At 40.5% G+C, this 24,228-nt stretch overlaps 1 protein-coding gene across 1 annotated transcript in view; it reads left to right on the forward strand.

Moving 5' to 3' along the window:
- The first annotated feature begins 2,943 nt into the window (after positions 1-2,943).
- CFAP20DC (CFAP20 domain containing) overlaps positions 2,944-24,228 on the forward strand; it is a 184,364-nt gene continuing 163,079 nt past the window's right edge. Inside the window, exons 1-4 of the mRNA XM_063122092.1 lie at positions 2,944-2,975; positions 5,024-5,113; positions 7,795-7,888; positions 17,092-17,164. Coding sequence (XP_062978162.1) covers positions 2,955-2,975; positions 5,024-5,113; positions 7,795-7,888; positions 17,092-17,164 — 278 coding nt within the window. The 5' untranslated portion in view covers positions 2,944-2,954. The remainder of the gene's footprint in view (positions 2,976-5,023; positions 5,114-7,794; positions 7,889-17,091; positions 17,165-24,228) is intronic.

Genomic DNA, 24,228 nt, shown 5'->3' on the forward strand with positions numbered 1-24,228 from the left:
GTTTAGATTGCCATGTTTAGATTGCCATGTGAAGGAGATAGGTAGAACAGGCTTCTGAATCAGCCATGAGAAACCTGAACTAAAGGATTCTGTAAAATTAATTCAGAAAGGTGGGATAGCTTTATATGAAAACAAATGAAGGATGCCTTTTATCATGAAAAGCAGCTGGAAGATGCACCCCTGCATATTATTAGAACTTGAGCATCACAGCAGCCTTGCAAATTAAAGTTAACAAAAGTTACTAACACAAAAATATTTTTACTAGTCTTTCTGTCCACAAATACTTAATGGTAGTCATTTGTTTGTGGCTCTTTGGTGGAGTTGCCAGGGGAAGACTGCTCTCATATCCTTGTTTCCATAAGTGATGCTTGGTGGCCACAGACTGCCATTCCAAACGTATAGCAGTCTGGCAACCAGGATGAGTTGGGAAGGGCTGTTACTCTTTAGGAAAGACTTTAGACCATTGTTCTTGATTGGCAGCCTAATATTGCAACACCAATTTAATATCCACATAAGCCCAATGAGAGCAATTAGCACACTCTATTGTAAGCATTTATTTGCTGCTGTAGCAAGTCTTACCTCGTTACTTCAAGTGCTGCTTAAATATTTTTTTAGTTCCTCTGTAAAATAAAATAAAATCCATACTGACTAAAATTTTAACATTCACAAGCAATGCATCCCAGACTAGCAGTGTTTCTGTCAATACTTGTGAAAGAATCCTTCGTGCTGGATTGTTATGGAAGTTTATTTTGACCAAGTTGTAGCATTGTTCAATAACATTGAACATGGAACATATTCTGGGGGGTGGGGGGAAGTAGGTACGTTCCACCAAGGACACTCTTGCGTTCCATGTGGGAAGACAGTTGTGCATATTGCCAGTCTTCACTGGTCTTGAAGCTGTATGGACTAGTGGAAAGTCTGGGTATCTGAAAGGCACAAGTGCACTCAAGGTGGTTGAATGTGATCATAAAAAATGGTGTTGTCTGTGAGATATGTTTGTTTTGCTTCACTAATGAAAACAAGAATGCCTTAATTTAAATTTAATGTTCTGCCAGACTATTTTATTTGTAGAACAAAGAAATTCTACGGTATTGTTTAAGCATACAGTGGCTAATTCATACTGTCAATTTAGTTTTGCAATTTAAAGTAATTACTAGATAATGCATTTGCTTCTTTAATAAATGTACTTAAACTTCTTTTTTAAAAAACAAACAAACTAATATCTACCTTCGGCAGCAGATGTGGTGGGGTATATTTCAAATGCCTAATAATAGACATTAAATCAGCAATATAAAACTATGCAGTATAATGATCACACAGTGAATTCTTTGAGAGATTTTGCTTTTTGAAGCTGTTTATCTTCCAAATATAATATGGACGTTCTTAATGCACTAACTAAAAATAAGCCTCTTGTGAAGTTCTAAGGTGCAGCAGTTTCATTAAAAAAAATTGTTCATGAAATAGATTTTAAAATAAACAAAAAGTTTGGTAGAGATAAAGGTTTATGAAAAAAATATTACTTGAACGTTACTGGCCATGCAGTTGATAAGTCATTCACTTGATTTCTGTACACTTCATAACTTAGACATTTGACAACTAATACCTAGATATCTTAACTGATTTCATTGACAAACTTTGTGTTTGAGGTAAATGTGAGATGATCCTTTCTGTGGAATTTGATCTGTAGTGGCATATTCTCAAAGGCAAGCCATCACTTCAAATCACAGTTTGCAAGGGATGAACATGCATTTATGAATCAGGACCGAACTGTAGCCTTTCATATGAACAGTGCACCAACTTCCAAGGCACTTTTTTGACTCAGGTATCAATGTTCGAGCTTAAGTTGCTTGTGAATGACAACAACAGAGAAGATATTGTGAAATGTACAAGAAACATTGCCATCAGTTATAGATTGATTTGATGCAGCTTTATATAACTAGGAATGCATAAACATCCTTCTACTGGCCACAAATTGAAATGGGCCCGTTCGATCAGGCCATTCAAATTCTCGAAGGGTCTGATTCTTTATGCTGCCTGCTGTCCTATCCTTAAGAGAGAGAGAGAAACTATATTTGGAATCAAAACGAGGTAACAAGCAATGGCCAAAATTCCTCAGTTTGTAAAGTGAGGAAGGAGCTACCGGTATAATGATACTGCATCTTTTCCCATCAAGGAATATGGACGTTGAATTGTGGGAAACCATGCTGGCTACTTCTCCCAAGGATCATGGAATTCAGTCCCATTATGTTAGTAGAAAAAGATGCAGCCTGTGTTATCTTCACTTTAAAAAGAATCACAGGGGGAGGAAGAGAGCTGGAGGCCTGGCATGCCTCTCCCACATTTGAAGGAGCTGCCACCTACCCCATTTTAGATCTCAAGGTATTTTTCCCCCTTGGGATGGGGTACTAGGCAGTGGACAGTGGAGTGCATATCAAAATCAAGGCAGGGGCCCTGGGCAAACACCCTGCTCAAATTCTCATGACACTTTTATAGAACCTATTTTAAGCTGATTTAAAGTGGTTTCAGCAACATAATTTGGTACTCTCAGTAGTCACATTATTTCTCTTGATGCCATTTGGAATTGACTTTTATGCTTCTATGTATTCAATCAGAATATTTTCTAAATTGGTCTTTAGTTCATTATATGTTTGAATGACTATCAGAATGGATTGATGTTTAATATTGGGGTCTTTTTCTGGAAACAGAGGGAGCTGAACTTGCTAGCAAGCACAGCCAGAATGAAAAAAGCCCAGAGTAAAATATACGTCTTTTACCTCTGACATTATGGAATAGTGCTAGTGCTAATCAATACTCAAAATATGTGCATGCTTGATTTTTAGTTAAGCTTTTTGTGGAATTTCATTTTATGGTAATTTCCCCCCAGTGACTTTTAGAAGCTCCATATTTCTCACTGATGTGTTGAAATCATTTTTCCAACAGAAATATCTGCCAGGATGTTCAAAAATGAATATCAGGTAAAGTAGAAATGTTTCTAACTCCTGTTAACTTATTTATCTTCTATTAATTTGAAAAAAAAGAGAAATACTGGAATTGTTAGTGTATAAGAGGGTAGTTGAATAATTGTACTTTGATTTTCAAATATTCTATATGTCAGTGATTTTTTTAAGTTTAAAAACAAACAATTTTCATTTCTGTTATCTAACATTGTAAGTCTCCTTTGAAGAATTCACCAGGACTCCACACATTTTGGTTGGCCTCGATACCCAGTCATTATTTCTGGCCTTTCCCAACTCTTTCTTCTCCAGAGTCCCCTAACAGGCTCAGAAGACTTGGAGGAGGAGGTATTCACTTAATGCTCATATTGAGCAGGCAGTCATTAGGAAGTAATTAATGGCTGCCTTTGTGGAACTCTGGGTTTGACATTGCATTCCATACATGAGTAGTTCCTATTATCAAGAAGTTAACTATTTCATAAATACTATATTCTTCGATTTTAATTCAACGGTAGGCAACTTTTTTGGGCCCGTGGTCACATTTGGGAATTTGAGAAATTGTCCTAGGCATCATCTGGGTGTGTTGCAGATAAACACTTTGGCCTGAAACCACCTGGAATCTTAATTTTCTAAAAATGTGTATGGGCCTCATGTATGGCCCAGAAACACTCATGGGAAAAGAAGATGTGAGCAGCTAGAGGCTCTCAGTTTGCTTTGAAGAGATCCTAGCTGCCAGTAAGAATTTTTGTTACTAAAAATATAATAAAAAGTAGGAGGGGTAGGGCTCCAAGAAAGGTGGCCAATGGCATACTGGTGCCCATGGGGCCACGTTGCCTACTCCCGGTTTGATTCATTATGTATCTGAACTGTGTATTAGATGCGTAAGTATTTCTTGCTCCAGCTGGTTTCTGATTAATCAACTGAACTTGGAGTCTCTATGTGTAGGGCAATATATAAAGGAATAACTATTCTTTCTACTGAGACATGTCAGATTGAATCCCGGGCTATAAGCCACAGGGAAATGTTTGTGGGTAAAGTGTTGCCTACAGACTACAGGTTGTGTCTTGGTTAGTATCAATAGGGGCTATGTGTGCACGGCCAGCCCCTCCAGGCCTTGGTCCATACGCAGCCAGCCCCACACTCCATGTGGTCCCATGCACGGCTGCGGTATAGCACTTCTAGGGGCAAGCCCCAACATGAGCAAAACATGTCATGCCCCTTGCAAAAACCAATGCTATATCGTGGCTGTGCATGGACTTGGGCTGGTCATGCACAGATTGGGGCCAGTGGGGCTGGCCATGCAAGCATGGCTCCTGTTGGGTACTACCTCTGTGGTGTGGTTAAAGGCACTGAATTTATTTATTATATGTTGGGGAATTTCAGGCATACTGCCACACTCAAGGAATCATAGAAGAACTGTGTAGGGCCATGAATTTCAGGTTTTTAAGGAAATCCTTTCTGCATTGAGATGTCTGTCAAGGAAGCACTGCATATTGCAGAGAATTCTGGGGCCTACTTTAAAGCACATTTACATTGGGTCAGGCCTGTTGTTCATATCTATCACCCTGTGTGAACTGAGAGTGTGCCCTAAAACACATCAAAATCTCTCTTGCACCTTGAATTGCAGGTAAGTTCAGAAGTAGAAGTGATCCTTGGTTGCCATTATGATTATTTTTTTATAATTGCTTCTTGATGCTTGAGTGGTGGTGGTGGTGGTAGGCAAGGCTAGGGTGACCATATGGAAAGGAAGACAGGGCTCTTGTATCTTTAAGAGCTGTATAGAAAAGGGAATTTCAGTAGGTGTCGTTTGTATGCATGCAGCACCTGATGAAATTCCCTCTTCATCACAACAGGTTCATCTACTTTAGGAAAGAATGCAGCTAGCAGTGACTAGGAAAAAGCACTTCTAGTCATTGTTGCCACCTGAGCATCCAGATGAGCCAAGCTTATAATGCCTATTGATGTGTGAGTTTCAAATGAATACACTTGTGATTCAAGTATTATAGGTGAAAATAAGCACAGTTGCAAATGTAACAGAGTTGGGTAGATCCTTTTTTGTTTTATTGCAGGGTGGCCCATTTGTTGAAATCTTCAGTGCTCAAGGCAAGAATCCAGGAACAAAATGGAAGGTTTTTGGCAGTCCATCGGTAATTGGGAAAGTATGTGTTACAGAGGAATGATTAGACCTTGGAATATAAACCATATAAAATGTACATGAAGCTTAAAATTAGAAAGTAATAAGAGCTTTGACCTGACTGTGGAAAAGTTGTCACTTTCACTTCTTTTACCACGGCAGAATAAATGACCACAGGAGTTAGCACTTCATGCCTACTTACAAATGAGATTAGTTACAGCTATAGTTTTACATCTAAAAAATTCTAATAGAAGGAAGTTTAGAATAGCTTAGCTTTTCTGTTTACCAGGGCCAGTGGATTCTTAATTGTGTATGCTACTGTATGGTGGATTTATAAATATATATTTTTAATGGTAGTGACAGCTTATGTTAAAGCCAGTATTTCCATGTTGCATTCCAGACTATGGTCATTATTCTTGCTACTTTCTAAATGGGAAAATACCAGCTTCATCTGGTAGTTTTGGTTCATTTTATACATGACACTTTTTCTCTTGGTTAATTTGCTTTGCTAATTTCTAGACAAAGCAATGATCTTTGTTTCTTGGTTCTGCTGTGTCTGCCCATTTTTCTCTGTCTCTCAAATGTTTGGCATGATTTCCATCAGGAAGTGACTTTTTTATGAACAGGTGTCTCAGCTTTATAGGTCGAAGCAGGGTCTTTACTTCTAGATTGCTCCCCAAGTCACCCCCAGCGACAAAAATAAGACATCTCACATATTCCCCCCTCCCCGGTCTTTGAATCTGAAAATGTCTTAGGTGGGTAGAAATTATCTCTCAACAAATTTATCTCCATTTTGTTTCCTAAAAAGCTAAATATATATTGCATTAAATAGTTACATATAGTCACATACATAACAATAATTACTTTTTTTGCTCATTTCTAGAGAAAAGCCCTTTTTTAAAAGCTTTTGGTTGTGGCAGGGCTTTAAGTAAAGTGCATAAACTAGAAGGTAGGTTCAATTGCTCACCTCTTTAGAATTAAACTAGATCTTTCAATCCCATGATTGAGATTTGCCTCTTCTCTTTTTAAATGCAGCAATGTGGAAGCGAGTTTTTAAACTTTTTCCCCTGTGCCGCTTTTAAGCTGATTCTCCCTCCCCACAGCTGCTGTTTGCCCCAAAACAGTAGATTGGGGTGGATGGGGGATTTTCAGTGTGAAAACAATACAGGGCGGAAGGGTTAAAGCCCCCAGAGCTACAGACTTGATCCCAATTGGGAAAGAGGGGCTATTGCTGATTCAAATATGTGGCTAAAGTTACCTCTACTTGTTCTTGTTGTTATTATTATTTACAGTATTTATATACCACTCAATTATCTAACACAGATTCCAGAGCAGTGAACATAAGCATAAACATTAAAAGAAAAAAGATTGAAAAAGCAAATTCAAATTGTTCAATTTAAAACCAAAGGAACCAGAGAAACAGTGGCTAGTCAGTTAAGGAAGCCTTCTCGAAACAGAGTTGTTTTCAGTAGGCGCCGGAAGTAGTCTAGTGTTGGCACCTGCCTGACCTCCAGGGGCAGAGAGTTCCGCAGAGAAGGGGCTACTACACTAAAGGCTCTTCTCCTGGTGGATTCCAATTGGGCCATAGGTCCATGTGGAACCACCAGGAGCATACCCTCAACGACCTTAGTGATCAGGTAGGATGGTAAGGGAGAATCTGCTCTCTCAGGTATCCTGGTCCCAAGTTGTTTAGGGCTTTGTACACTAGTACCAAAACCTTAAACCTGGCCCAGGAGCCAATAGTAGCCAGTGCAATTTCCTCAGCAAAGGAGTTATATTCTGAAAAGAGGCAGCTCCTGGCAACAGTTGAGCTGCGGCGTTCTGCACTAGCTCCAGCTTACAGGGCAGTCTTAAGGGCAGCCCCACATAGAGCACATTGTAATTCTGTTTGTCTCCCTTTCTCTCCTATATTTGCTAATGTCCTTTTATTGGACCTGTGGTTTATTCAAATGTTCTGAGCCATCTTTTTAATAGGACGGGTTACTGTTTATAAGTATTATTTATAAGTATTAAATATGTATGTTATTGATGTATAAATATTAAATATTAATGCTTTCCCTAACTCATAGCATTTCACATACATTATATCAGCAGTCCTTGGAATAATCCTGTAAATAGGACTGGCTTTTCATGGCATCGAAACAGTGACGAGGAAAGGTCGCGCCCTGCTTATCTTCTGCATGTCAGGTTACTGTTAAAGGCAGAAGAGCAGGGAGAATAACAAAATAAGTAAGATAAGTCTTGATGAAATAGGAGATGATGTCTTGACATAATCATTACAATAATTTTAGTATAATTCCTTTATATGTGGATCAGATGTGTATTTTCTGAGTTGTACAATGCTGAACGGTGGAGACAATGCACATTCTCTTTTAAGATGGAGAAAGGAGGGCCATTTCATGTGGTTATCTTTGTATCATACTTTCAGCTTATATTCCCACCTTATTTTTATATCCCACCTTGTGAGCCTACAAGGTGGCTCACAAAATTAAACATTAAACCATGATATTAACCCCAGATCTAAAGCAAACGCCTATGCCATCATCTTTAATGAGGCAAGCACTGAGTGTTGCCAACTAATTCTGCCATCTTTTGCCTATCATAGGTTTGATGTCTGATAAAAGTCCTTTATTTGAAGTAAATTCACGTATTTGTTCAATTGCATTGTGCATCTTAAGGATGATATGTTCTTTGTTGCTTTGCTAGGAGTTCGATAAGGAAGTGAAAGGCTTTGTCTTTGTTCTGGAAGGAAGTAGCCAAACCAACAAGATGCAACTTCCCAAGGAAACGAGGCAAACTCGTAAGTATAGAAGCATATTGTAGGCAGCATTTATATAATAAAATGCATTAGCATTAGTTAAATTAATTGTATGCTACAAATATAAAGTTTGGCTGGTTTTATCTTAAGCTAGGATCCTCCAGTGTTGGGGGTGGGGAGGAATCTGTATTTCATTTTCAGCAAGAGCTACTTAGTCAGAGTTACATTTGCTGTCATATTTTAATCCTCTCTTTCCTTCACCTACTGCTGTTCTGAGCTGTTATAGTGTGGAGAATATTGCGTATACTTCAGATGTGGTAAATCCTTACTTGTTGTAGAGCAAACTGGATGCCTTCCAGCAAAAACTACCTCACAGGGTTGTTGTGAGGATAAAATAGAAGGTGGGATAAAAAAATAAAAAAATCCATCAGGCATACATTTGCCATGAAACTATGAGAATGAAAAGCCCCTTCCTGTTGAAGGAAATGTTGCCCTTTACAAAGTCTTCCTTATCTAAGAAACCAAATGTTTTCCTTCCCTGTTGCCAAGTTTAACAGCAATAGGCCATATGTGAACTTTGGCAAATCACATAGGCCCACTAAAGATGACAAATAACACCAGTGTATGCATTGATGAGGGTCTTTAATCTCTTTCTGTACATTCTGTAAAAAGAGCTGTAATCTTGTGTTTTTAGTGTTGTGAAGCTTGATGAATTCTCATAAATCGCATTTTTAGGGAGAAATATACATTTCCTTCTTTTTATAAGTAAGGCTATGAAGGTTATGATGGCATTCTCTTGAGCCCTATAGAGGAAAGCTGTTGTATATAAGTCACTGTTCTCACAACATTTTATCACTTAGATCATAACTTTATTTGTGTGAAAAGACTTCACTGAGGTCCCTCCTCAGTGATCATTTGATAGCTCGACAGATACACAGTTTGTTTATTATGTGGAACCTGGGTGCCTTTCCTCAAGGAAAATGCTTGTCTTTCAGGGAGATCACAGCTTCCCACTGTAGGGAAATGCAGTGTTTCCTTTCCTCAATAAGCCATTGCAGTTTAGCATGCTGTCAGGATAATTCCTGTTTTGAATATCTGGACACCTCTTGATATCACCCATGGCATCACTGATGATGAGCGTAAACCACCACTTCCAATGTGGATGCCTTGTTATAGTCCTAGTGAAAGTACATGACCTGCAAAGAGGGGACTTCCACAGGATATAAAAATGACTAATGTCAAAGCAAGGTCTGAAGAAGAGTCAGATGAAGATTCAGCAGTAAATCTTTAATCTTGAAACATTTGCATTGTTGTCCAAGTGAAACTGACAAAGGCGATCTCCAGACAGTGTCTTGTTGAGATTAGTCCATTTCAGCTCCTACTCCACACCCCCCCCCCCAAATCTGGATCAAGATTGTAGCAGTGGGGATTTAAACTTTTCCTCTTTGGCTGTTTTCTTAATGAAACCCCTCCCTTGTCACTAGTACTGCTATCCTGTGAGGAAAGTTAGGCTGAGAGATAGTGGCTGTTCCGAGGACACCTACTGAGTTTCAAAGCAGTCTGGGGATTTTATCTTAGATCTCTGCAGTCCTAGGGATGGGAGAACTCCCCCGTACTCTGTTTGCGCTCTGCTTGCCAAACTCCTGCTGGTTGCACCCCCCCGCTATGCATATGGGGTGAGCTGGCAGGCGGTTCGCAGGCATGTGGTGCCAGCTCACTTTCTTTCTTTTTCTATCCACAAGCCATGATTTGCACAAAATCACAGCTGGGAATATTTAGGGAAATTTGGATTCATTCAATATCGCAGTCATAAATAGCAAAAATTGCATAAAATTGCAGGCATAAAGGACCATTTAGGCCTGTATTTTTTGCACAGGTATTTACATCTGCGATTTTGCACAAATCCTGATTTCCATAAGTTTTCCCAGCTGTGATTTGGGGCAAATTGGGATTTCCACAATTTTTTATAAAAAAAGAAAAGTGCAAAACCATGAGCTTGCTTGACTTGGTTGAGCCAGTTCAGGGATCCGCGAGCTGCCGTCTGGAGGGCCAAGCTGGCGAAAACTCACTGAGCTCCACCCCCAAACCAGTTTATTTTATTTATTTATTTATTTATTTAAGCATTTTTATGCCGCCATTCAGCCAAAAAAGGCCCTCACGGCGGCTTACAAAAGTATTTCTTGACAGTCCCTGCCCACAGGCTTACAATCTAAAAGACATGACCCAAAAGGAAAGGGGATTGGGAGGGAGGAGGAGGAGGAGGAGGGGGAAAAGGAAAGCAAACTCAGGCACTACAGTCTTAGTTGGAAAGTTCAGCAGTTGCAGTTGACAGCAGGAGGGAGGGGGCTCTCAGCTGGAGCTGGGCCCAGGCATGGTGGAGGGGTGCCTGGCTGCTGCTTCCTCCCTCACTGGTGGCCTCTCCAGAGACAGTTGGGAGCAGGAGGGAGGGGGCTCTGAGCTGGAGCTGGACCCAGGCACGGTGGAGAGGTGCCTGGCTGCTGCTTCCTCCCTCACTGGTGGCCTCTCCAGAGACAGTTGGTAGCAGGAGGGAGGGGGCTCTGAGCTGGAGCTGGACCCAGGCACGGTGGAGAGGTGCCTGGCTGCTGCTTCCTCCCTCACTGGTGGCCTCTGCAGAGACAGTTGGTAGCAGGAGGGAGGGGGCTCTCAGCTGGAGCTGGACCCAGGCACGGTGGAGAGGTGCCTGGCTGCTGCTTCCTCCCTCACCGGTGGCCTCTGCAGAGACAGTTGGTAGCAGGAGGGAGGGGGCTCTCAGCTGGAGCTGGACCCAGGCACGGTGGAGAGGGGCCTGGCTGCTGCTTCCTCCCTCACCGGTGGCCTCTGCAGAGACAGTTGGTAGCAGGAGGGAGGGGGCTCTCAGCTGGAGCTGGACCCAGGCACGGTGGAGAGGGGCCTGGCTGCTGCTTCCTCCCTCACTGATGGCCTCTCCAGAGACAGTTGGTAGCAGGAGGGAGGGGGCTCTGAGCTGGAGCTGGACCCAGGCACGGTGGAGAGGGGCCTGGCTGCTGCTTCCTCCCTCACTGGTGGCCTCTCCAGAGACAGTTGGTAGCAGGAGGGAGGGGGCTCTGAGCTGGAGCTGGACCCAGGCACGGTGGAGAGGGGCCTGGCTGCTGCTTCCTCCCTCACTGGTGGCCTCTCCAGAGACAGTTGGTAGCAGGAGGGAGGGGGCTCTGAGCTGGAGCTGGACCCAGGCACGGTGGAGAGGGGCCTGGCTGCTGCTTCCTCCCTCACTGGTGGCCTCTCCAGAGACAGTTGGTAGCAGGAGGGAGGGGGCTCTGAGCTGGAGCTGGACCCAGGCACGGTTTAGTTTCCTCTGACAATCCTAAATCTGACACTTGAAGATCTTCATACTGGTTTCAGCAGTCAGGCTCTGTAGTTTGTTTCTGACACTGGTGTCAGACCCTACTTTGCAAGTCTATCATGCCATAGGTGGCATTGTGTATTTACCTAGAAAACAGTGGCCTGAGCTAGATCGGGCGAAATCATGGGGTGAACCCCGGGATCATCCCTGTGCGTCCACATGACTCACAGAGGATCCCGGGATCAGGGAAGATGATCCCTCCCTTGCCCTGGGATCTCACCCTCCCCTTTGGGCCCACTTTTTCCGCAGTCTCGACCGCGGAAAGTGTGGCTCATTGCCGCAGTTTAACCCAGCTCCACGCGATTCCTTGCGCAGAGCCGGGAGCTGCGCACGGGGCGCAACACTCCTCAGGAGCGCTGCAGCCATTGGGGTAGGGTGGGGGGAGTAAGGTACAAAAACCTTACCTTAAGCTCATGAGCGTTCCTGCGCTCCTTCCTCTTTAAAAAAAAATGGCAGGCGCGACGCCTTTCCTCCTGACGTTGTCGTGCCTCACGTGTAAATGGAGGAGGGATCTCACATTAATCACAACGCGAGATCTTCCCTCCTCCGTCACGGACTATGTGGTAGGTCTAGCTAAGGCCAGTGTGTGAGTAAGAACAAATTGACTTTCCTTTGTCCTTACATTCATCACCCCCACATCCCATATTGAAGATTGGGAGGCAATGTGAGGGTAGCATAGCTTCCAAGCATACTTGAATCTGATGTCTTACACACTAAGCACTGAGAAAATGTGGGCTAAAACAAGGCAAATATGTAGCATTAATAGTATATTTGTTTGTCTGAAATGATTAGAAGGTAGGATGGGAATTCTCGGAATTGAGATAGAAGTAGTATGATCCCATAAGCTAGTCGTGTCACTGCATAATATTGTGCCACTAAATATTTTTTGGGTAGCCACAATAACAAATTGGATTGTAGCAATGAGTTACAGCATGACTTCATATGGAAATAGTCTTCAATAAATAAAGTCATTTTTCCTGTATTTAGAAGGTTCTTTTTAAAAATGTTTTGCTGCATGTGTTTACAATTTCCAAAACTCGTGTCTGCTCATATTGTGTATTTGTGTTTTGCAAAGATCTAGAAAATTAGCCATTTATTTTGATTTAGAAATGATTATGTTTTGGAAATAGAGGAATTATAATTAGAGATAATGCAGCCAAATGCTCCTGCCATTTTCTCAGGCAAAAGAGAACTTATTTTTCTGCCACAACAACATTATCACTCTGCCTTTAGCTACTACACATTGCTCAGTCTATATAGCCTGGTTTGTTTGTTTAGAAGCAGAATTCAAAGGTAGCTTTTACTTCCTTTGGCCATGGTGTTAACACATGCCTTCATATATTAAATTGGTATAATATTTTTATCTGAACAGGAAAAGGATAAACCTTTTTAGCACTGATAAAAGGTATTTTGAGCTGGTTAGGTGAATTTACCACATGCATATTTCATTTTGATGTAATTAACTTGATTTGCATAAACTGTCCATAAACCTGTTGTATACCTGACCACTGGAGCTGGTCTGGTCAGATCTTGCCCTATAACATTTTAAATTCATGTTTCTGGATTTGAGCTTTATATAGAAAAACCATTCAAACGAAATTCTCAGGATTTTAATGAGAAGCCTATGGGATATCTTAGGCCAGCCTGTCCCAAATTGGTGCCTTCCAGATGTGATGAACTATAGCCCCCCCCCGCCTGCTTGGTGATTATGGGAGTTGTAGTCCATCACATCTGGGGAGCACCAAGTTGAGGAAGGCTGTCCTGGAGCATGTATTGGTTCACCTCTGTAAACAGCATGGTCAAAGGGAATTTGGCATCAGGTTGAGGAAGTTAAATTTGGCATCAGGTTGAGGAAGTTAAATTCTGTCTGCTTCCTCCCCTCCCTTTGTTGTGGTGGTGGTGGTGCTATAAAATGTACTATTGCAAATTAAACTGAATATCTTTTGGATTTATATTTTTCAATCGTGATTTAGTTGACATTCCAGTATTTCTTGGGCAGTATTTTATAATTACAAATTAACTATCCAAACATTGGCAATATGAGAAATGAGACATTTTAAAGTATGCCACTGCATTAATGGTTATAGATTCAATTAATTTTAAATTTCTTCTATAAAATTTTCAAATCTCTAAATATTTAATGCATCTTTTATGAGAAATGGAACTTTGAATTGTTTATTGGCAGTGTTACAACAAAATGCTTGGTTTTGATTTAAGAACTCTTAATTACTAAGGTTGCATTGCAATTTCTGTGTTAGAAAGAGCTTAAATTTGAATTACCATTTCCCTTGATTTGCAATGAATTTAAGAAGCACTCTGTCTCTTACCATGTTGTAATTATTTAGAGTTCCATCCTTTAGGCTAATTACTGCATATTTAAAACCAAATCATTTTAAAATAAGCTTTAAAACATATTTTCTTAAAAGGGTTAACAGCAGACAAATGTTGGAGGAATTGCTCATGGTTATGTTAAACATTCTCATGGGCCTGTTACTGTTTTCTGTGCTCCTGAAAGAGGATTTTTGGTGTAAATTAAGAAGAGCGCAAATATAACATATGTAGGAAGCTACCTTAGACAGAGTCAGACCATTAGTCCGTCTAGTTCAGTACTGTCTGGCCAACAGTGGCTCTAGATTTTCAGGCATTTTTCCTCTTTCTGTTCAAAGATGCCACAGATTGAATCTGGGATGTTTTGCATGCAAGGCATGTCCTCTGCCACTGAGTTGTGGCCCTTACTGCCTTGTCTCTAAGGCTCTTAAGGATACCCGGAAGTAGGTCCAATTGAACTCAGTTGGACATACCTCTGAGTAAACATACAAATAACCAACTTGACTTTGTTATTAAGATGGGAATTCTTCCTGGGATTGTTTTAGCCATTCCCAAACTTTAACATAATATGTCATACTTTGCATTTTTAGGTCTGTGAATGAGTATAAACTAAAGTTCCATGCTGAACCATAAGCCAGATCCCTACAGTTCTTTGACACACACACCCCCACAAGGAACACAAAAAGAATGTAGCAGTTTTCTTAAAAATGTAAGAAGGGGGCCTGTTGAATGCGGCCAGAGGTCCATCTAGTCCAGTTTTCTGTTTTCAGTAGGGATGTCCGTTGCAGCAAATCCGACCCTTTTTGGGCCCAGCATATTCGCATGCCACTCCCGATTTGGCTTGCATTTGTGAGCCAACCTGGGGGGTTGTTTCTGAAATCTTTGGTGTGTGGGGGGGTCCAAATAGCAATTTGTGCAAATTTCAACCATAATTTATACAAATTGCTTTACACAAACACAATTTAAAAAATGGAAATCTGCAAGCTGGCCTGACTCGATGCAGATCGAGTCATGCCAGTTCGCGAGAAAGTGAGCTGACGTTTGGGGGGGGGGGCAAACTGACTGAATCTGAGTGAGCTTCACCCCCCAGATGGATTCCTCTGGCATCCCTAGTTTTCAGCTATGACCATACAGATCTTCTGGAAAGATTACAAGCAGTATGTGAAGGCAACACATCCTATTGTTTGTCCCCTAACAACTGGTATTCAGAGGTTCCATTTAGCTATCATGATTAAAGGCCATTGATTGACCTATCTCTCCATTTACTAGTCCCATACTTGAATTTTAGACAGTATGTATGGTCATTCACCTCCTTAGGCTGTGCAGGATACCAACATATGAAAAATGTCTATTACTAGACATATCTTACATGGGGGAGCAATAGTTGAGGTAACAGCTACCATTTTCTGAGCTATGAATAGTCAGCAAGTTAAGGACATGGTAAAATTTACAGAGTCTAGGATCCTACTCCACAAAATCTTGAGGCTGACAAGTATGTCTGAAAGATCTTTTGCCTAGCCACTGCTTCTTCTAGATATCCTAACACACACTGAACATTGTGTTCAGGATGGCATGCTTTGGGGAGGATATTTTATGCAATCCATGTGAAAATCTGTATTGGCCATGGCAAGCACAAGGTCAGTCAAGAATTGCTAATTCATAGCATAATTTGGGTTATAAAACAAGGTTATACCCAGAACAGAAAACAAAGAGTAGGAATAAATGGACAGCTTTCACAGTGGAGAAATTTAAACAGCATGGTCCCATGAGATCTGTATTGCGCACAGTGATTTTTAACTTCTTCATAGACTATCTTGAGTTCGGTTAAGCCGGGAGGTGGCCATGTTTGCTGATGACACCAAATTATTTAAGGCGGTTAAAACAAAAAGAACTCCAAACTGAGGGATGGGCATTAAAATGGCAAATGAATTTCAGTGTAAGCAAGTATAAAGTGATACAGAGTGCTGCAAAAACTTCTGACTTCACATATACACAAATGAGGTCTGAGTTGGTGGTGACTGACCAACAAAAAGATCTTGGGCTGTGGGAGATAGTTTGATGGAAATATCAACCCATTGTGCAGCTGCTGTGAAAAAGGCAAATTCCATGTTAGGCATAAAGGAACTGAAAACAAAAGTTCCAAAATCATACTGCCTTTATACAAATCTATGGTGCAAACACATTTAGAGTACTGCGTACAGTTCTGGTCACTGCATCTCAAAAAGACTATTGTAGAGTTGGAAACAGTGCAGGAAAGGGCAACTAAAATTATCAAGAGGCTGGGTCAACTTCCCTATGGGGAAAGGCTACAAGACTTGTGGCTGTTTAGCTTAGAAAAAAGATGAGTACAGGATGTTATAATCGAAGTGTATAAAATTATGCACGGGGTGGTTAAAATGGATAGGGAGAGAGTTTTCTCCATCTCTCATAATCATAAAGCCCAGGGGTCATCCCTTGAAGCTGAATAAAGGAACTTTCAGAGCAGATAAAAGGAAGGATTTCTTCATACAGGATATTATTAAACTATGGAATTCACTACCCCATGATGTAGTGATGGCCACCAACTTGGAAAGTTTTAAAGTGGCATTAAATGTATTCATGAAAAATATGGCTGCCAATGACTACTAGTCATGTGGCTCCATATAAACAACAGTATCAGGTGTGACAGTTGGCGGAGCATGGGACCCAAGGATTAGGCAAATGTTGGAAGACAGTGGTGGTAAGCAGAATGGGGTTGGGGAGGTTAAAGCTCATAATAGGGTATTTTAGGAGTAGCAGTGAAATAAGCGTTTCATTGCTTGAAAATAGAGAGCACAAGCACAGAGTAACCCAAGCTGTTATATAGGGCTGGCGAGTCAGTTACATCAAAGGTCACAATCACTTGGTGTTAGAAAATTGGAAGGCTGGATTTTGATAATGGCCAGTCTGCTGTTCTTTCAATTCACCATAATAGGAGGGTAGCAGTGCATGTTCCTTCTTGGTCAAGCACTCTGAGGGACCATCCTTTTAAGATTTTCTTTGGGCATCACTCCTCAAAAACATTTTGGGTTTTCTGACTAGCATAGGTTTTCATTTTATAAGAATTTTTTCTGTCTACTTTCCCATCTAAGCTGCCACTTCTGTTTTAGACATTCAGATTAGATCAAACCCTCAGTTGCCCACAGCTGTCCTAATCTGGATTCTGTTGTGTGATGAATTGCTTAAGTGTTTCAAATAAAGTTTAAATTTGTCACCTCTGAGATTAATTACCACGCATACACTTTTTCAGGAACGTGTCTGTGAATCTTTAGATTGATTTTTATATGCCCTTGTAGGATGTTCTGTGTGTGTGTGTGTGTGCTCTGTCAGCATAATGAGAAAGTGTAAATAAAGTAATTAGATTCTTTCTTCTTGTTGTAGGAATTCCACCTGAGCCACCAATTGGGTGTTTGGCAATGTATTGTTAAAAAACAACAACAACCATTTTCTTTTGCTGTTTTTCCTCCCTCTTTTCATATGTGGCATGCACAGTTAATCTATTTCTTTTGTTTCTTTCTAGTTGGACTGATCCAGCAATTTCTAGTACTTCAGATCTATGTACCATTGGGAAAAGATTTCTCCACTGAATTGCTGTAAGATAATGCTGAACTTACTATCATGTTTCATGCACTGTAGACAGTGAATCAATTGAACTAGTACCAACTGCTATTAATTGCAAGCAGCAGCTTTTGCATTAAAGAACAGCGACTAATCAAGTTGACATGGAGTAATTAAGCTAATTTGATCACTATTTCTCATACTCCTTTGCAGTGTATTTCCCTGAGGATTGGAAAACAAATTCTGTGTAATGCAATATAAGTTTGTTTTTAGTGGTAAAAATATATGAACAAACTGTCTATAACTTTATTATATTGTGTAATTTGAAAATAATAGCACAGGTGATCAGTTCCTTATGGTCACAAGACTCCAAGGCTCAGTTTGGATAACATGTTAGTCAACACAGTGTGAAAACTCCACTCAGCGGTTGAGTTTTTAGGGGGTACTCCCCACATAACATGTTCTACGCCACCGTTGTGTGACTGTGGGCTACTCTGGAGTTGAGCAAAATCTATCACGATGTTTGATTGACAGTACCTCTGCCCTCTCTCCTCCCCGGTCCTCTCGTTGGTATCCCATCAGCCATTGCTGCAAAAAAAAAACACCAAACCTGGTGGCTCTCCTAGAGCGGCACTTCCTCCTTTCGCTGCTCTTTCCAGGGAACTATGTACCTAGTGGGAAAAGTCAACTCAATATAACAGAGAATTCCACGGAAGCTGCCACACAACACAATGGTTGTGCAGGAACTCTCCTCTTCACAGTGTGGATATTCTGCGTGGAGTGTTTTCCAAAAATACTCCATCGTTGCATGGAGTTTTTCTGCCAGACAACATGTTTCTCAATGGTGGTGTTACAACTCCCACCATGGAGTTCTAAAACCTCTGTTGATTAATGTGTTGTCTGAACTGAGCCTAAGAGTGCAATGCAACATGTGTCTATTCAGAAGTAAGACCCATTGAGTTCATTGTGAATTACTACCACTTAAGTGGGTATAGGATTGTAGCTTTAATAGTTAATTTTATCATTTTGAAAGATTGAGAAAAATCTGTGTTTTTTTTGGCTTGGAGGAAATTATTCTTCAGTTTAAAAGATCAGTTTTGTTCTTCATGGTCTCTGGGCATCACACATTATGGGCTCTGTTGGGGAGGGTTCCCACCAAAACTCTCCTCAGCTTCGGAAGATTCCCAAACAAAGCTCCTCACAGGCCTATAATGTGTGAATGTACAGATGACCACTGGAAGAGCTACAGTTACAGGTAAGCAACCTGCATTTCATTATGGCTATTCCTCAGTTTACCTAGAAAACACAGTGCCAGAGATTAGTTAGATGTGGACCTAGGCCACTCATGTTTTAATATTTTAAATATTGTTATATTGGAAGGATTGTTTTAAAGTGTTAACATATGATTTTAGCCTCTCTGGAGGAAAGGCAGGGTATAAATGTTTTTTTAAAAAATGTTTCCCAGCTGCTGCCAGAGAAACTCAGGGTCATTTCTGCTAGAACATTTAGCTTTCATTTAGCTTACACAATTCCCCCCACCCCATGGATATACACAGTTTATAAAACTTTAACACAACTCCCTTTAATTCTGGCATCAGCACTTGCCCATACAGAAATGATTTTGTATTTATTGAAAGAATGCCATTGTCAAGTGATAGTGTCAGTGGAAACCTAAAGTCTGATTTATAGGTGCTAAAACCCACCATACAACTGTAGACATAGTATGTGGGGGCAGGGACCCTTCAGCATTCTGGCAGTGATTCATGTCATGTGTTGAAATGTGCTACCATGCTTATGTGACTGTGAAGATTTTAGCACATTTGACTCAAGCATTAGGTTGCAGTTCTGAACCTGGTTCAGTACTGCTTAGGCTACGGTCCTGCATTCACACTCCACCTCAGCAAAAGGTAGAGTTGGAAGAATTGCAAATTTCTGTGCATCACTACAGTCCTCTCTTTTTTGGCAGGGAAATATTAATTTCATTCTTTGCTAAATGGAAAGCTCCCAAAGTGTTAAAAGATTTAGTCTTTTCAGAAGGTCTTGCAATCAAATATTTCTGCTTCTCAGGGCCTGTAGTTGTCATTATGGTAATTACAGCAAGCTATGATAATCTGATTATAGTTCTAATGGTGAGTGCTGCTAGAATTGTAGCCTAAAAACTACAAATCTAAAGGGAATGTCAGCATGCTTCAGCGAATCCTGAAATTCATACAAGTAAAACCAAAAATAATCTTTTGAAAATATTTAATGGGGCATCCCACCACCAGCCCAATGAAGGCTGAGTATGCTCAGTAGCCATGCAATGTAGAATGCCCTGACTTGAGGGAAGGGACAACACTGAACCTTGAGTAGGAGCTCTCCTGAAAGGAGTTGATTAATGATACATTACGAAGTTTTGTTGCAGGTCCCACTTCTGTTGCTAGAATTCCATAAAGAAAAATAGGGTTGTTGTTGTTTTTTAAAAAAACAAACACCTCTTACCGGATGCAAGCAAATCTCCTAAAATACCGAACTGGAGAAATTTGTCTCTTTCCACTAGCCTAGCTTCAAGTGTAGGTGGCTTGATTTTCTGTTTTTGTGGTTGTAGTGCATTGAAGTTCCTTGTGATCTGCTTTCCCCAGGGTTCCTGTATTAGAAGCTCAGGTCCCTGTACAATTGTGTACTGTCCAAACGAGTAAAAATATTTGCAAACCAGGTGGAAATAAAAATATTCTGATTCTGTTGGATCGAGTAGATTTTGCACTGGAAGATAGGGAATTTTGTATTGCATAATGGGATTGTGGCCACTCAGATGATCTTCTGATATATAGGGAGAGAAGTGCTGGGAAAGGAAGTTCTGAAGAAAGTAAGTTTGAAAATGAGTGGCCTAGTGCAGTCATTTAACTTGACTTTACGAGCAGTTTTTCAATGAAATATTGGAACATCATTGTATATAATTTAATATAATCTCTTGCATAATTTAACTTTGTATGTTGCACATTCCCATTCTGTACTTGGAGTGTGCTTTCACTCCATGATAACTTGTTTAATTTTTAAACTGTTAGTTTGATAATGACTAGAGAATATGCATATTTTTCTAAACATATAATACCATTATTGGTCTTGCTTCAGAAAGACCTTCTTTCTGGGCTCTTTTCCAAACTGTTGATCTGCCTTTAATTCAAAATGTCTCCTTAGTTTTGTGCGTACCAGGATCTCTGGAACCAAAGATGCTTTCATTCTGTCTGGGGAATGAGTACAATTTCCTCCTAGCTGGCCATTATCTCTTGGGCTCTCTGTATTAAAGAAGGACCAGATGGTAATCCCATCTGTTGTGTCCAGTGGGAAAGTAAGTTGCTAGTGATGCCCTGGAAGACTTAAAAGAAGGACTGCAGCCATTCTTATAAAACATTGATTTTTTGGCTAAAATGCAGAGTGGGTCTAAATTGTTTTAAAATATTCCCATAAAGTGGTGTATTGTACTCCTTGCAAGAGACTTTGAGGAAGAATAAGACCTTGTTATAGTTCTGTAAAGATCAAGGATCTCTAGTTCCAGCTTATATGCATGGTATATCTATATTGCTTAAAGAAAAAGTAATACAGGTACCAGCCTTTCCTTGAGCATTCTTAGAATCTTGTTTGTAGAAGCAGAGAGCTTAATGTTGAATTATTATCATTGAGAAGGAGATGTTAAGTACAGAACTAGTGAAGTTAATGTTTAATATCAATTTCCCCACCCTCATCTTCAAGAGATTTCTGCAGTATTCTACCAGACGTGGGTTAAATTCCTTCTTTATGTTTAAATATAGAGGGACTGGAACTTCATGGCTTTCGCTTGATGTGTCATCTCCATTGTAATGTAGCAATAAAGGATATATTTATCAGAGCATTTGATGGTGCGTTAACAGCTCCTGTATCACTGGACAAGCCTTTTATGTGAATGCCATCAATCATTTTGTTGCCTGTGAGCATATGTATTGTGATCTCAGATTTATTTAATTATATTCATTTTCCATCTCGTCCTTCGTTTTGTTACTTCCCCCCACCCCTCTTTTTATGAAATTTAAACCCTGCTGTTGGACTCCCCAAGAGATGGGAGGCATTGTCTTTACTGAAGGACCCTTCTCTTTCTTCCCACTCCCTTTTGTGTTAATGTTGGCTAGCTGACACTTGTTTATAATATTTATAGCTCACCTTCCCTCAAATAGTTCAGGTATCTAACTAAAAGGAAGAAATGCAACAAAAACAACAATAAATAGGAAGAAGAACACACACACAAAACAGCTCGTGGGTTAACTATGACAAATCAAATAAATCAAACCATTTATTTATTTCTCTCTCTCTCTCTCTCTCTCTCTCTCTCTCTCTCTCTCTCACACACACACACACACACACACACACACACACACACACACACCAAAAAAGGCCATTCTGATGTTTGAGCAATCCAGTTCTTCTTCCCACTCTAGGCAATGAGGATTCCTTCTGTATTGTTGTGCTGGTGGAGAAATAGGCCAATATCCAGCTACATGCAAGAAGCTTCACTCCAGGCAAATCAGTACTACCCTTCCCACAGCATTTCTGTTTGAGCTTGTACACTGTACAGATAGAGATTCTCTTGGGGAGAGGAGTGAGACTTATTTATTTATTATTAATGTTTATATAGCCTCTTTCCTTCTAAAAAGCCATGTAACAATTTAAAACAGTAAAACCCTGCAAGAATGAAAGCAAGAACATTAAAAACAGTAAACACATTAAAACATGAAATGCAACACATTATAAAAGGCTAAACTGAAAAGTTGTGTCTTTGCACCCTTTCTAAAGACCAACTGTAAGTTTTGAGGGAGTTTGGGGGCAACACAGGAGAAAGCCCTTTCACGCATGCCTGACAAACTGGCCTCTGCGGGTAATAGTGCCCTCAAAAGAGCCTCTCCTGTGGATCTTAGTTCTCAGGCAGGTCTATAGTGATCAAGGCGGTCCCTTAGATAACCAGGTCCTAAGCTGTTTAGGGCTTTAAAGCTTAAGACAACTTGAATTGCTGCCAGAAAGCAATTGGCAACCAGAGCAGGTCTCTCAGGACAGGTGTAATATGATCCCAATATTGTGCACCAGTTAGCAGCCTAGTTGTTGCACTTTGCACCAATTGAAGCTTCTGGACACTTCAGGGATAGCTCCACAAGGAGCACACTGGAATAGTTTAAGAGTGATGTAACCAAGGCATAGATAACTGTTGCCAAGTCAGACTGATTCAGGATGGGTTGCAGCTGGTGCACCAAGTGTTAGTGTGCAAGCACTTTCCTTTTCACAGTTGCCGTCAGAAGATCCAGGGACAGCATATGGTCAAGGAGCACTCCCAAACTAGCTGATGCCCGACAGCCTCTTGTCCTCTTTTCTTGATGATTGCTTGTCATCCTTGATACTCACCAAAACATGAGAAGTACAGGACTTTATCTTGAGAAGTACAGAACTTTTTTGGGGGGACTAACTTTTGATAACCAAGATTAGGCTAGTTGTGTATGTTAGTTGATCCCTGAATATGCTTGTATGCTGCCTTTGTAATTCTTGTGGAAAGGTGGCATATAAATATTATAAATAAATTTATAATATTTGCTAGATTTTATGAAAGTGTTTGGAGACAACCCAAGGTCTGAACATCTATAGGAAATAATGGAAATACTTCTGAATTTTGGTTAGCTTTAGTGGCTAGATTTATGATGTATATTTGGCAGGATTTAACAAACCTTCCAATGTGTTTAAAGAACATGTGAGGAGTTCATGTGGGCTAACCACACTCCCTGGGATGTTTTACCTACTGGACAACAGTCCAATCCAATGTTGCCACTTCAGCTTCTAATAAACACAAGGAGAACTCTGTGCCACAGCAATTGGGGCAGCATTCTCTGCTACAGAACTGGAATAAGTATCCAGCTTTGTCCTACTTGCCATCAGCACATCTCAGAAGTGTCCCTATCCTTTTTGGTACAAGAAATCATCAGCACTGGAGCGTCACAGTGTCCTTGGCAGCTATTTGGATCCCAGGCCAAGGGCTGCACTTCCTTCGCCATCGTTTCCCAGCCCAGTGAAACCCTTTTGCACTCTTTAGATGAGACTGCTAAGGTATCTTTGGGGAATTCACTCAGCATCCCCACTGATGCCATTGGGGTTTGTTCTTAATGCCTGAAGAAGGGGTCAGATTATCTCAGCAGAGAATCAGGTTGCTAATCTGGTTTTAACTAAATATTGGCATAATCACATAAAGCTCTGAACTTTAGCAGTAGGGCAGGCTAGAAGTGTAAACAAACAAAATATGTCTTGTTGGGGTTTGCTTCAGCATAATTACATAATTAAGACATTGGAACAGGAAAAAAGGCATTATTAATAGCTGTAAAGGTCTAATCAAACCTTTTTTTGTTACTTTTAGGCATTTCCTATGCTCCCAGTTTAATTTCTGATATATATAAATCCTGATTAAAACATGACCTCTGCACACCAGATGGATTAGACTCCCTATAATAATCTTATTTATTACAATATGTCATAGGAAATTAAAAAGTCAGCTCTGATTAATTGGTGTATTCTACAACTCCTTCAAGACAACCAAAATATTACAGAACAGTTTGCATTCCAGCCTAGGGGCCTCCTGAAGTTCAGATAACTAATGAATCTCTGTGTGTGTGTGTGTGTGTGTGTTCTTACTGTGTGGATGAATTACTGTACAAGTTTCTCTGTTCGACTTCTGCTACTCAAAAGCACATTTTTAAAAAAATTGTTGGGAACAAACTGGTATTTAGCCCACATTCATTCTGGTGAGGGTTGCCCAAGTATTAGTAGATCCCAGCCAATTCTAGAGTTGGAGAAGAAGTTGAAAGTTACTAAAATAGGATGCTTAGAGTTAAATCGTAAATAATAGAGCATCACCTAGTATGCACAGTTTATACATCCAACTTTATTGGTGAAAGCCGTTTTTCAGCTATATCACTGAAAGAGAATAATGCATTAATAATGCCAAAAGCATAAACTGATTTCATTTGGCAATTGAATGCCAGCAGGGAGGGGACTTGGTAAACATCCCAGGGTTGAGGGTTCTGTGAAAATGGGGTATTTTTCATGGGGGGAAATT

The sequence above is a fragment of the Elgaria multicarinata genome, chromosome 3 (genome assembly GCF_023053635.1).
Source record: "Elgaria multicarinata webbii isolate HBS135686 ecotype San Diego chromosome 3, rElgMul1.1.pri, whole genome shotgun sequence".
NCBI lineage: Eukaryota > Metazoa > Chordata > Lepidosauria > Squamata > Anguidae > Elgaria > Elgaria multicarinata.